Genomic DNA, 13,170 nt, shown 5'->3' on the forward strand with positions numbered 1-13,170 from the left:
TGTCCATTTCGTATGGCAGCTAGGAACTACATATACTAAATCCATCGATATGGCGTCGTAGATATCTGGAGTATACTCCAATAATATAATCGTCCCGTTATTGTCTCCATTATCACGTTCTTGATATTCTGTAGCATGTCATCACAACACAAAAGCTCCTCTATTCTCGGTTTGATTTTAAGTTCAAGTTCGTCAATTAGAGTAAATGGAGCTCCTTCGTTTGGTTGATCAGTCGCTTTGACGTTGTAAACATCGTTCAAAATTACCGGGAAAATTCCCCGAAGTCTGTCACTCCCATGTCTGTCTGAGGTTTTCAACTTTGTTTTGGGATTTCTTGAAGACGTTTTCAGATTTCTTTCCGGCCCAATTTGCCAAAAGCAATAAAAAGGAAGATTATAGCTTACAAAGCAAAAGATAATATCTAAGATAATTATTCTACATTGCCTTATAATGATTGATTATAGTCATATACAATGTTCAAATCCTTCTTCGTATGTTTCGTTGCCTGAATCTAAGTGCATTCCGTAAAATCCCCATGCCGGAGTCTCACTGCTTTGTACATGGGGAGATTTTATGTGTGCTGCCGAGATAAGTTACTATCGCAATCACAGCATGCTATCACAAAATTGTAAAAGTAAACAGTAAACATATTTTTGAATTAAACATGAACAGTCACTCATGTAGGATCTCTTTGTAAAAAGAGCTAAAGTTAAGGGAAAGGGATTTTCATTGATAATCTGAAATTCCAGGCCAATATTGTCGACATTGTATCTTATCTAACTTATCAAACTAATATGGTATGTATAATGAATATACAATCTTTCATATATTGCAAGAGACTCATATTTCCCTGTGTTTGGGGGTTACCTTGCAAAAACTTCTGAAAAAAAAAACCAAACCACTGTTCAAATCAGAAGAAAAAAAATTAAGACATGTCATTGCATAAAGGACGTAAATCACACTTGTTTTCAATTGTTACGATCAATAAGGTAGGTTACTATTCGTTGTTCAGAAGGTTCGTTATTTCGAAGATTCGTTATTCTGAATGTTCGTTAATACAGATTTTTTTTAAGTTAATCTGAAAAAGAAATAAGGTTCGTTATTCTAAAGGTTTGTTCGTACGCACTTTTTTTTTCCAATTTTCGAATCAACAAACCATAATTATTTACTTTCACGGACTATCGAACCTTCGGAACAACAAACCTTATTTCATTTTCGGATTAACAAACCTTCGAAATAACGAACCTTATTCCTTTTTCTTACTATAGAAACCTTCGGAGCTACGAACCTTCAGAATCAACGCCACAAAAATGGACTAAGAAACCCTATTTCATATTCGGATAAACGAACATTTATATAGGTGCACGGAATCTATGTTTGTCGAAATAAGGAGCCTTATCTAATTTTTGGACTAACGAGACGTCGGATTAACGAACTTAACCCCAAAATATGTTATTCAACTTAAATTCTTTCTTGTAATCACTGCATGCTCACACGTAAAGATCGTATGTGGCAATCAAGTCAGTATTCTTATCACGAGCGATGTTTTGAAATGGCTGCATTTATTGGACCCCCACCTTCCTTTCCCCTGCTGGAAGTACAAAACGTAAGGCTGGATATAATGGCTGGAGCCAATTACAAATAATATAGGTGCGGCCTGGGCTGATGGATCTACATTGTATACTGTTTCTATGGAAGATATATTGGCGCGAGATCAAGATACTAACGGTTATCAAGACAACTATTTTGAGCAAAGCCTTATAAAGTATGAAGAATTAAAGAACCAAAGTAGACCACGCATGAACATCTATTATAGAGTCGGAATAATATTCGTATCACAAGAGAAGCAACATTATCTGAAAACCCTGGCAGTTGACGTATCATCTTTTGTGGTGTGATCAAACAACAAATGTTATGATCGTGAGACGTAGGGACCTCTTATTCGTGATCATGAAACATAAGAATAAAAAGAACGTGGCATTTTGTCCCGAGGCAACTTGTAGATCTGGCTTGCATGCATTCAAAGGAAATAAATGAGGCATCCAAACATTAATAATAATATTCTTTACTGCAAATCAGAGCAATGCCTCGATCCAGAATTTTACATATCATTGCCTTTAAAACTGACAGCGAACTACTGATGAAATAATATGACCCCCTCCCCCCTCCGAAAGGCATGAGTATAGTGATTTTGTTGTCTGTAACGGCGGTGATGATCATTATAATATGTAGTGAAAGTGCATAATAAGAGTAAAAAGACTATTTTTTGGGGGGCGTATAAATCTTTCAAACACGGCATCAGGCAGTGTTAAGGTAATGTTTACACAAACAAATCTTTTTAAACCTCAAAAGCTGACAATCAGCTTGTCGATTATCAATGTAAAAAGAAAGAAAGAAACAAACAAACAAACGAAAACGGTGCTAAAATAGTGTTGCGATGGGTCCTCAACATTGATTCTAATTTTGTATAGAAACATTTGCATGGAACACCATTTGAATGATCATAGGTCATGTTATGTCTCTTGATATCATCTATAATACTTTATTAACAAAATGGACTTGTTGTGAACAAACAAAGTCTTGTTTTTATCCTTACGTACACCTAGATGACTACTACAAAGGAGAGATTTCCTTCTTTTCATGGTAATCCAAGCTATGTCTTAGCATTATTTAAACTATTAATGCACGAATATTATGTAAATACATTTTATAACTGACATATATACTTTTCAATTCTATACAGAAAAGAAAGAGAGTAATTGAAGGCTATTAATAAGCATTGTCAAGACATGTCTTCATTTTTGAAATTTATCCCATGATTTTGGGGTTAAGGTGCATACTAGATAAGGAAGAACAAACATAAATGAACAAAAGAATAAACAAACATAAAACCTTCAAACAACACAAAGCATAAATGATATAGCACAAGTAGGCTTGATTTCATGTCAAATATCCCACGCCAACAAGTGGAGGGAGAATACTTGCCTTCCAAAGCAACACAACAAAGGAATTAAAACAAAATGGAAGCAGGTTCTGAGGAAAGAATCCCAGATTGATTATCAACTATTGGTTTAAAAACTTACCACTGACCGTCTACAGGTGAATGTCCGTTAAACTTGATTCATGTCCTCAACGAAGATCACCTCCAAGCCTTACGAAAGGCGAACAAGAAAGCTTCATCTCTGACATAAAGATAGGGAGATTTCTTTTAGAACTAGAGTCATTATGCTCATATACTTTCAAGAAGTCCCCAGAGGGCTTTTTTCCCTTTCTTTTTGTGTCGGTCCCTGAGCAAGTATTAGTCTTTTACAACAGGTTTTATATTGTAACTTTGAACTTGAAGCCGGTTTTACAGGCAAATCGCTTTGAGAGACATCGTGCCTAGCACCGAATTGCAGATTCTTTCTAATGTTTTAAACATCAATCTCTTCGAAAATTACTTTCCCAGTAAGCACCATTTTTCATGTCTTTCCCCTTCATATTTCAGAAGCACTATTCATTTCTCTTTTTATTGCTCCAACTCCTCGGAAGTGTCGCTGCCTTTCATTGAGACTACTTTCTTCATTTACTACAAAAGAAAATCGTTTTGTTCACTTCTGTATATCTATACGCCAAAGCAAAATAGTTCCGCCATTTTTCTTCTGTGGTGGTGTGGTTGTGGTGGTGGTTTGTGTGTGTTTGTGTGTGTGTGACATTCGTAATATTGACAGTGTGAAATTTATGTTGTCATAATGAAATTTGTATTATTTTGCAATTACCTAATTTGCATATGATTGTTTATATAAAAGAATAAAAGATTGACAAAAATATAAAAAAAAATGCTTTAGACAGGGAGAAGGAAGAAAGATTTATGTACAAAATTCTTTCTTTTTCATTTGTAGTATTGACAATGTGGAATTTATGTTGTCATAATGAAATTTGTGTTATCTTCAATGTCATGAATTAATTTGTATATTGTTTATATGAAAAAGAAAGACAAAATAAAAGATTGACAAAAACAAAAAAGTGTGTGTGTGTGTGTGTGTGAGAGAGAGAGAGAGAGAGAGAGAGAGAGAAAGACTTCTATTATACTATTTTTGAACATGTTTTGTCACCAAATAAACCTAATGTTTTAATTTTTATTTTCTTTGATAGAATTAATTGCAAATGTTAAAAATGGTGTATCCTTTCAGGATTCTGACCGTCTAAAGGAGTTTTAAATTGTGTCACCGAGGAAAGTTAGAATCGATAGCATTTTTTTTTCATCAGAATGTTGTAGTTACGAGTAAATATTAAACGTACTTTTCTTTTAATACGAAAAATCGAACGGTGGGAGGTCGAGAAGATAACACTGCTGTAAGAGCTCTGACAATGGTCCTGGCAATAATATGACATCACATGAGAATGTTAAAGTCACGAAAGCAAAACGAAGAACATAGGATGGCGCTGTTGAGTGTCTGCCTACATAAGCATGAATTCTTCTTTGTGAGGCTGGATGTCTCGATCACGCAAGTCCCATTATTTTCTAGGCATCGGTGTTGGGACAAACTATAATGTGGCCAACAAAAGATGGCGGTATACAGTGTATTGAGTCACGAAGTGAGAGCTGTTGGTTTGGCTGACGGGTTTACACCACGGAATACCATCTGATATTAAAGTCAACGTGCTGATTTACAAATAACGTTTGTCATCACACAGCGTCTGGTTAGGAATATAGCGATAAATACTGCCTTTTCATCATTTAAATCGTTTCATTCTTGTGTGTGGGTGGCAGAGTAACTTGACGAGTCGATATAGAAATACAGATGGGTATTATCACAATTTGGATAATTTTATCGTGCTGAGACAACGAGATTGTTTGACAGTCGTGTTGACAACACCTGCTCAGAACAGCTCTATCACACTCAGTATGAATTCACAATACCGCCTTTGATAACTGGCCTGTAGCTCTCCAAACAACCCTACATCTGGGATTTAAATTGTTTCCAGAAACTGGTGAGCTGAAAAGTTAAATGCTGAGCCAAAATAATAATAACAATAATAATGATAATAAAAGAATTTAATATACTAACTGTGTGCAAATAGGTATCCAGTGGCTTAAAGAAGATAAAGTGACAGGAGATACGTCACGAACGCACTTTGGGTGAAATAAACTGTTAGATTTATACATCTCGTACAATAATGACTTTATGATCTCTGCCTTTTTTTTTTACACTTTCTGCGTTTATTTCTATACACACAACTTGCTAAATCATAAAACAGGTTTGGTTTTCTTAGTCATTTCTTTCTGTCAGATGTATCAATAACATTCAATGACTACAGATAGATACATTTTTTTTTTTTTTTACTTCTGTTACATCGCTTTGGGCAGAATATGTAATGTTCACATTTCAATGATATTTCTATAACACGCGTGCGATACTGGACAGTAGCTGCTGCTAGTTTGCACGCACGCACACACACACACACACACACACACACACACACACACACACACACACACACACAGGCCCATCCCTAACAAAAAGACTAAGCGCATGAGTAGGCCTACATATTATGTAATACATTATGCAGGGCTCGACACTAACGGTGGCCCGGTGGCCCGGGGCCACCAAAAATGAAAGTCGGGCCACCAAATTTCAAAAAAGGGCAAATTTGGTGGCCCGCCTCGGGCCACCACAATTTTTTGAAAAGTATGTCAATAAATTCGTAACTTTTTGCGCCGGAAATTAGCAGTTTAATTTGTTTAAAGGATGGATGAAAAGGATTGAATGAGTGCCTGAGAGTGAGTGTTGCAAGTTTGTTGAAGTTTAATTTATGAGTAGATATGTCCAACTTTTAATTCTTACTATCATAAAACTTAAATATTTGACTCATAAAAAAAACCAGGACTTTTAATGTTTCTTATTGGTTTTTTTCGGGACACCAAATTTTTCTCTCGGGCCACCAAAAATTTGAAATTTAGGATTTTGGTGGCCCCATCGGGCCACCAAACAAAAAAGTTAGTGTCGAGCCATGCATTATGATATTATGTAATATGATAACTTGTAATACAACATAGGCCTACGTACATAAGATTATAGTAGAACTATGTCAAAGAGCACCATTTAAGCCTACTTCATTCCAGAGGACAGTAATCATGTTGTGCCCTCCCCCATCTCCCTTTCCCTTGTTTCTTCGCCATTCCTCCCAATTTACACACACAAAACGCACATCCACATAATAATCGTAGGTTACTAATGATCGGAATAGGTCAATTTGTTCTTTAATAAGGCAATCTAATATGAAAAGTTTTGTTTGTAATGTAGCTGTTTTGTAAAAGTAATATTCAATCACTGCTTATTGGTGAATTGGCTACCTGACAAAAGATTAGATAAGAAAGATTTGAAATCATAATGCTTTGACATGCTGTATTTTTGGAAGATCGTATGCTGGAAATATTAAACGTATCATGCAAACTCTTGTCCTCAATATGCTTATAAATATGTTTAACCAGACACCTGTTTTCTCGGTTTCTTTATAAATGCGATAGTACGTAAATAAAGTACAAATAAAGCAAGAATCTAGTCTATAATCAATCGGTCATTATCAAGAAGAGATATCATGTACACGAAGGGTATAGGTCCTAATGATTTAAAATAGTGTTTGCTTGTGCTCGATTTTAAAATCTGCTGTGATTCCAAGCGGTTAAATAACAAGGTGTTATTAATCCAGGGTAGCCTCTTCAGTGTTGCCACTGCTCTACCAGAGGGCCCTGCCATTATTATTACCCCAGCGTTGCCAGGTACCCATTTATACACCTGGATCAGGGACATGGTGGGTAAAACATCTTGTCCAGGGACGTAAGCACTGGGCGGGATTCGAACTCGGGTCCTCCGATCGGGAGTCGGGAGTCATAGCCACTGTGCCACAGCGCCCCCACATGCTTGACACACATCGGCAGGATCAGAGGAGCTTTAGCTAGCTAGAGGAAAGTGGGCGAGTGGAAGCAATTAAAATCAGATCCAAAGTCCGGTGAAACTTGGTGCCAAATCAAACAAATAACCAGGCTGAAATCTAATCGATTTCATATGTGGTGCTCCCATAGTCGGGGAAGATTCATTTACTGATGTAATCTGCCCATAGAAGTCAATTGCTTTCGAAAACTTATGAGATGAAATGTGAAAACTACAGATCTTTCAAAAATAAAAGAATCAGTTCTCTACGTGGCGCGAAGACGTCAGTACTACATAATCACAGTGACATGTTTTTGTTTTTTCTCCCTTCTCAAAATTGCTGTCCAGGGCAGCTTAAGTATTATAATCCCTATTAAAGAGTCCTACAACAAACTATTTTCTTTTTATATCGCTATTTTATTCGGATAGCGGAAGTACTAACTTTCACGTCGTCCTTAAATTTTCACCAATCTACACTTGATAATGATTATGCTTTCCTGCTTGCATTACGATAAGTTGCTCTTTGGCATGTTATCAAATATGTCTATAAAGGTAGTTAAATATACTTCAAAATTTATTAGAATTCCTGCACTGTGACCAACTCATATGACATATGCACAGATATCTGTACATATACTGATGACGCAGACTTTAAGGAGAATGAAACTCAAATCTATGTTGATTGAGAACGGAGAACACATCAGTGGACATTGAGGAAATCGGAAAATGCGTTCAAATCTTTATTAACATTTTTAGTTTTAGTGCCGCCGTTATATCAGACGAGAAGGATACTACATTACATGACGTCAAGCATACACGATATAACCAAAATACATAAAAGTCAACATTTTCTATCACAATATTAAAAAAAAAAATCTGCTCCACTTACCTCTTTCATAAAACAGGGGAAATTACATTTCCCTTTAACATATTATTATGCTTTATCAAGAGGAGGGAATGTGCACTTTTCATTTTTTTTTTATAGTCCCCATTTCACGCAATAATTGCATTAAAGTTTAAGTTGCGGATTCGAGAGTGGGCGAATTGTCAGCGGTCATATTTTTCGTATTGTCAGCTTCTTTCGGAGCACGTATGATTATTGTGCTTGTGTCTGTCTGTGTAAGATCCGCTTTCAAAATTACAATTGTGACAAACGAGTACATGTACAGGGAATTTATCATTTCTAGCACATTTTATCAGGAACGAATTTGAATTTTAAAACTAAAGCAGCCAGTATGCGCTGGATATTCTTTTTTTTTATAGAGAGAGAAAAAAAAACCCATCTCAGACTTTGCACTCTTCCGAGTTTCAAACTAAATTTAACCTTGATGCAACCTCTCTCTTATCCTTCCTTTACCTGCCATTTTCCCGGTTTTTTTTTTTTGGGGGGGGGGGGTGGGGGTGGGGGGATGTAATTCAGTGAAACACAATGCACGTATATATACACAATCCAACACACTTGTTCTACTTCCTAATATAATAGACAGAAGATTATTGTGTTGAAAATGTTTAGTGTTTCGACCCAATTAAGAAATCCTAAAACCAAAGACCCCTAAAATTACTACATGCAACTTTGGGATACGTCTGCAGGATGACACGCGCCAAATCTGCTCAAATGGCTTGAAGGAAATGATGAACAAGTTAATATCCCTGCCCCCCCCCCCCCCCGCCAATCAGAAATTGCTATTTTATAAAACTTATGTTTCCCTGTGGTGTAGGTCTATCGTCACACAAATCACTTATCTGGTGCACTTTATACTTCCGTAACTAGATCGTGCAGGGGAAATGTTGTAGGTACTGGACAATATAGGCCCTACTTTGGTCCCACTCATGGGCCTGTTGGGCCCGTCCAGCCACCCCCTCCCCTCCAATGAAGTATAATAATGCTTCTTGATCTAGAGAAAATGGCCGGAATTTGGTATTTTTGAGCCTAGACCTACACCTACGATGGTGACTTTTGCCATTTGAACATTTCTTTTCTTTTTACCCCCTATCCAGTAGACTGATCCTGCATGCTCCACGAACTACTAATGGGAATATTAAATATTATTTAGCAATAACAAGCCCAACCTGGATCTTGCTACATCTAATCCGGTACTCACTTTCCCTGTCGTGAAGAAGATATCATCTCAACCTTTATCTTACATTTGATAAGATTGACGATAAAAAAACAGAAAAGAGATACTCTTGTTTAGTACTTTTGCTTATTTGGATGGGGGTTGATGGAGAAAGTTTTCATGCTGCCTGTTTGTTGGCCTCATAGAAACTCTGTAAGTTGACCTCACCTTGCAATATATGTTTGTTATGGAGTAAAAAAGTTTCTTCGTGATGGTCTAGAAATCAACGACTATACAAGTTTGCGGGATCATGCACCTGCTTCGAATGAGCACCAACAAAGCGATCATCATGGATAGTTTCGGAACCTATCGACAACCCACTGGGGCTATCATTGGCTGATCACAGCCAGCTCTACCAACAGCGAGCGAGGCATCCCTGCGCGCGCAGCCGCAATAGCGTCTTATCTTGTGTAGAGAGAGCTCGCCCGCTGAAAGAAAAGTTTCCAAACTTCAACTGTACAGCTGTCACTGTGTTTATCTCTCCGCAGCATTATTGCACAGACCAGACTGCTGGCCTCAAAGTCGTGGACGTACTCACCTCGCCAGTGAGCCAGGCTGGTGGTGTACACAGTGCCCACCCCTAGAACCTCATCTCTTGATGAACTGATTGAGTTTTAGTGTTCCATCTCTTTTGCTGTCTTAAAGCGTTAATGCGATCTGTATCCCTGACACTGGTTGTTACTAGTGTTCCTGGCCTGGATCATGATGGATTCTAAATTTGTCAGCTCTATTGTGCTACTCGGTGTGCTGGCGGCTGCACTACCGCTGCTGGTGTCAGCTACCTGCCCCAGCCGATGCCTGTGCTTCCGCACTACTGTCCGGTGTATGCACCTCGACATGCGGCGAATTCCGACGAGTGTGCCATCTAACACCCAGATCCTGTAAGTTGAATTATCAGTCTTATCACTCATGTCATCGACTGTTTTGACGATCTAGCATGATGTCAAATACCCAAGAATAGATGCAGTGTTGTATTGGATTTACTTGATTGCTTGAAACATCAAGGAGCCTTCTGCAATAAGGAAATTCTGTGAGATGATCTCATTAAAAAGTTTCTCATATCTTTATAAAGTGGGTCGTGCAAGTATGATAATTATTGTCCGGACTATAAATGTGCATGTCCAAAATCCAATCAGAGACCATAGTCAATTTCATATGCAACTCTCTAACATGTGTTCCTTGCCACTGTGTATTAAAGGGATGGATGATGTGAATGAAGCCACTTAGACTGTGAGTGTGATTTCTCAACACAGCAGAATTAATGAAAGTTTACAGTCCATTTTGCAGGCCCATCAATAAAAATCATATTTGTACACTTAAGTACATGCGTTCAAAGATAACTGTTCACCCATATCTTTATTTCTGATCCTGAAAGCCTGAGTACAGGAGGCAAGTTCCAGTTAAAGGGTATCAGGTAATTTACAAGGGTTGTCGATCGTGTCGGGATCCGGATTGCATGTGAAGTCATGAGCTCACTGTTGGGAGTGCTATGTGGTTCGATATACAATGGTCAGAAGGATGTTTGTCAGACGAAATTTTGCGTATACAACTGTGACAATTGTGATTTGCCAGACTTCCCACCTTTGAGGTGCAGGTGCTTCCCTGGTCATATGACGATCTTGGTCATGTGATTTCGCTAACTACATACATATCCCCTCGTGGGTCAGGTGACCCACCTACATGTACATACACAGACTTTAAGTACAACAGTGCCTCATACTGCAACCCCATAGACTTTGTGCAGGAACCACCAAGGTACTGCTGGATTCAGTGGGTTTCAATCATAATGTAATCATAACTCACATTATCCATGATGCAGTTAGCAGTGAGGCACAAAAAGAGTATCTTCCTTTTTGGCAAGACTTCCTTTTAAAATGTTCTCCCACGATACATTGTACCCTACCACTTACCAAATGTATACTTGCCTGCATTAAAGCTAGGGTATCGTAGAGTGTTGTGGTATTCATTGTGAAATACACTTGTGCACACACTATGCACATTGCTATGGGTAAAGAATGTCTTGCCACATTAATTAGCACAGTGACTATGTGCACTAAGTTCGGTCTTAGCGTGGCGCTCAGCACACAAGACTAACGGGGGATAATTATCGATAAAGCCAAATGTTCGTAAATTGCAATCTTCGACATTCACTCTCGTCTCATCAATTGAGTATACCCACAGGAATCTGACATTCTGTGCTGACGATACAAACTTGGTAATAAGAACAATGGTGGCACACCTTTGTGATGTTTCAGTCTGCTAATATGTCATTTTTTTTTGGTGACATTGGCAGAAAAAGAGGAAACTAACTAAAAATGAAAGGAAACAAAAATCAATTGATTGGACGGACCAGTGAGAGAATGAAGTGTGGATGATGTCTTTTCTCGTCTGAATTCAAACCCTGGCAAAGTTCTAGACTTGAGCGATTTTTTTTATCCCCTTCATGTGGTAAACCTGTAAGTTTCTTTCTACACCAGTATTCTACCATCATACCCTCGTACTACAGAAGCCATAATTTGTTTTGCCATAAGAAACAATTTCCAGTACTGGGGCTTACTTCCTATATATTGAAATACTAAGATGCTTGAAATAGCATGCATGAGGTTAAATTCAGGTCACTCATTAAAAAGATATTAAAAGGGCTCTGAATGGTATTGCAATCCTATTTCGATTACAGCCAGTCTGTTTTACTGACACCACTGTTGTAGTCTGCAAAATTCAGACCTTATGCTCAGCTTTGCAAACTACATTGTGACACCACACACAGAGAGCTCTCTCAGTGTTGGGGGGGGGGGGGGCATCATAATCTACGTAATGTATGGTCCATGGTTCTGTCAATATTTCCGCATTACCCACTAAGTATCCTCCAAAGTACTTCGAGATTGATTATCCTTCTGTTTTAATGATCTCTTGCTCTTAAATAGTTCAGGATCTTTAAATGTCAATCAAATGTCACTTTGCAGCATTGTTAACATGTTACATGTTAGGCATATGTAGATTTACACATAAAACCAGAAATTTTTGCATTGCAATGCTGATCATGATAATAGGTGGGATTTTTGTGTACACACAGGCAAAAATCTCGAGATTTCAATCGCGATACAAATCTTGAGATTTGTATTCCGCTGATTCGCATACGTGTACGTGTGAATCCAACTCATGTGGCTCTGTCTTTCTTTGTGAGAGACTTGGTCAAATAACAACAACAAAAGTGCAGTCCACAGACAGCTCACTTTCTTCAGGACTATTTGAAGACACCAGGAGCCATAGCATTGTGTGCACATTGAATACCTGGGCTTATTGTACTTTGAACAAGCCAGTGAACTTGAAATTGTAATTGTGTTGGTTTCCCCCCCCCCCCCCCCCCCATATGTGCATGAATAGTAAATTATGCACTGTTTTGAATTAGATGGTTTGATTGATATGTCATGTATACACAGAAAAGCTCAGTGACAAAGTTCCATGAAAGCCGATATAGGGCAGTGTCTACTATTTGTTTTATAACAGACATACTTGAAAAGTATGGTACTGTGGTTTGTTTGAGGAATGTAGGGGCACTGTTTTGGGACAAAGAAATACCAGAAATGGATTACATGTCAACCTGCTTAGAGTTTTAGTAAAGTTGTGATGTTAATGTGATAGTTGTCAATTGCCCAGTTTACAATATAATCTTCAATAACTTCACATTTATTAGATTATGATCAAAGCAACAGACCAGCTATTCCCCCCCCCCCCCCCCCCCCCCCGACACACACACACACAGAAGAGAGGTCAAAGTATAACGAATGTTGTTAAAGCTACACTTTAAACACAGTTTGACTTAAAGAAAATCATAATTTTTCGAAACAGACTTCTAGAATCATGTTTTGCCTCCTCTGGTGGTGGTGAAGACTGCCTAAACCGAGTTCTTCACAATTCTTGGTGCATATTTGTAATCTGAACCATTTAACCTCAAAGTACAATTTGTATGTTTGAGGACGTGGTACTTCACTTTGGTCTTCATCCTGTATTGGTGAGTGGCATGGAGTGTATTGATATTTGCATTTCATGTATGTGATTGACAGGATGTGGCATTTGCGACAGTAGGCATTTTCACATCAGCCCACTGCTTCGAAATAGCGCGCTATTTTCTGACTTGG

General features: G+C 38.0%; 1 protein-coding gene across 1 annotated transcript in view; it reads left to right on the top strand.

The window, feature by feature from the left end:
• Positions 1–9,531: 9,531 nt before the first annotated feature.
• The window catches only part of LOC139727807 (peroxidasin homolog), a 113,653-nt gene continuing 110,014 nt past the window's right edge, over positions 9,532–13,170 (top strand). The window contains exon 1 of the mRNA XM_071638786.1: positions 9,532–9,912. Within this exon, the coding sequence (XP_071494887.1) occupies positions 9,734–9,912 (179 nt within the window). The 5' untranslated portion in view covers positions 9,532–9,733. The remainder of the gene's footprint in view (positions 9,913–13,170) is intronic.

The sequence above is a fragment of the Diadema antillarum genome, unplaced genomic scaffold (genome assembly GCF_040938485.1).
Source record: "Diadema antillarum isolate AM-2024a unplaced genomic scaffold, OU_Dant_1.0 seq00000152_RagTag, whole genome shotgun sequence".
Classification (NCBI taxonomy): Eukaryota; Metazoa; Echinodermata; class Echinoidea; order Diadematoida; family Diadematidae; genus Diadema; species Diadema antillarum.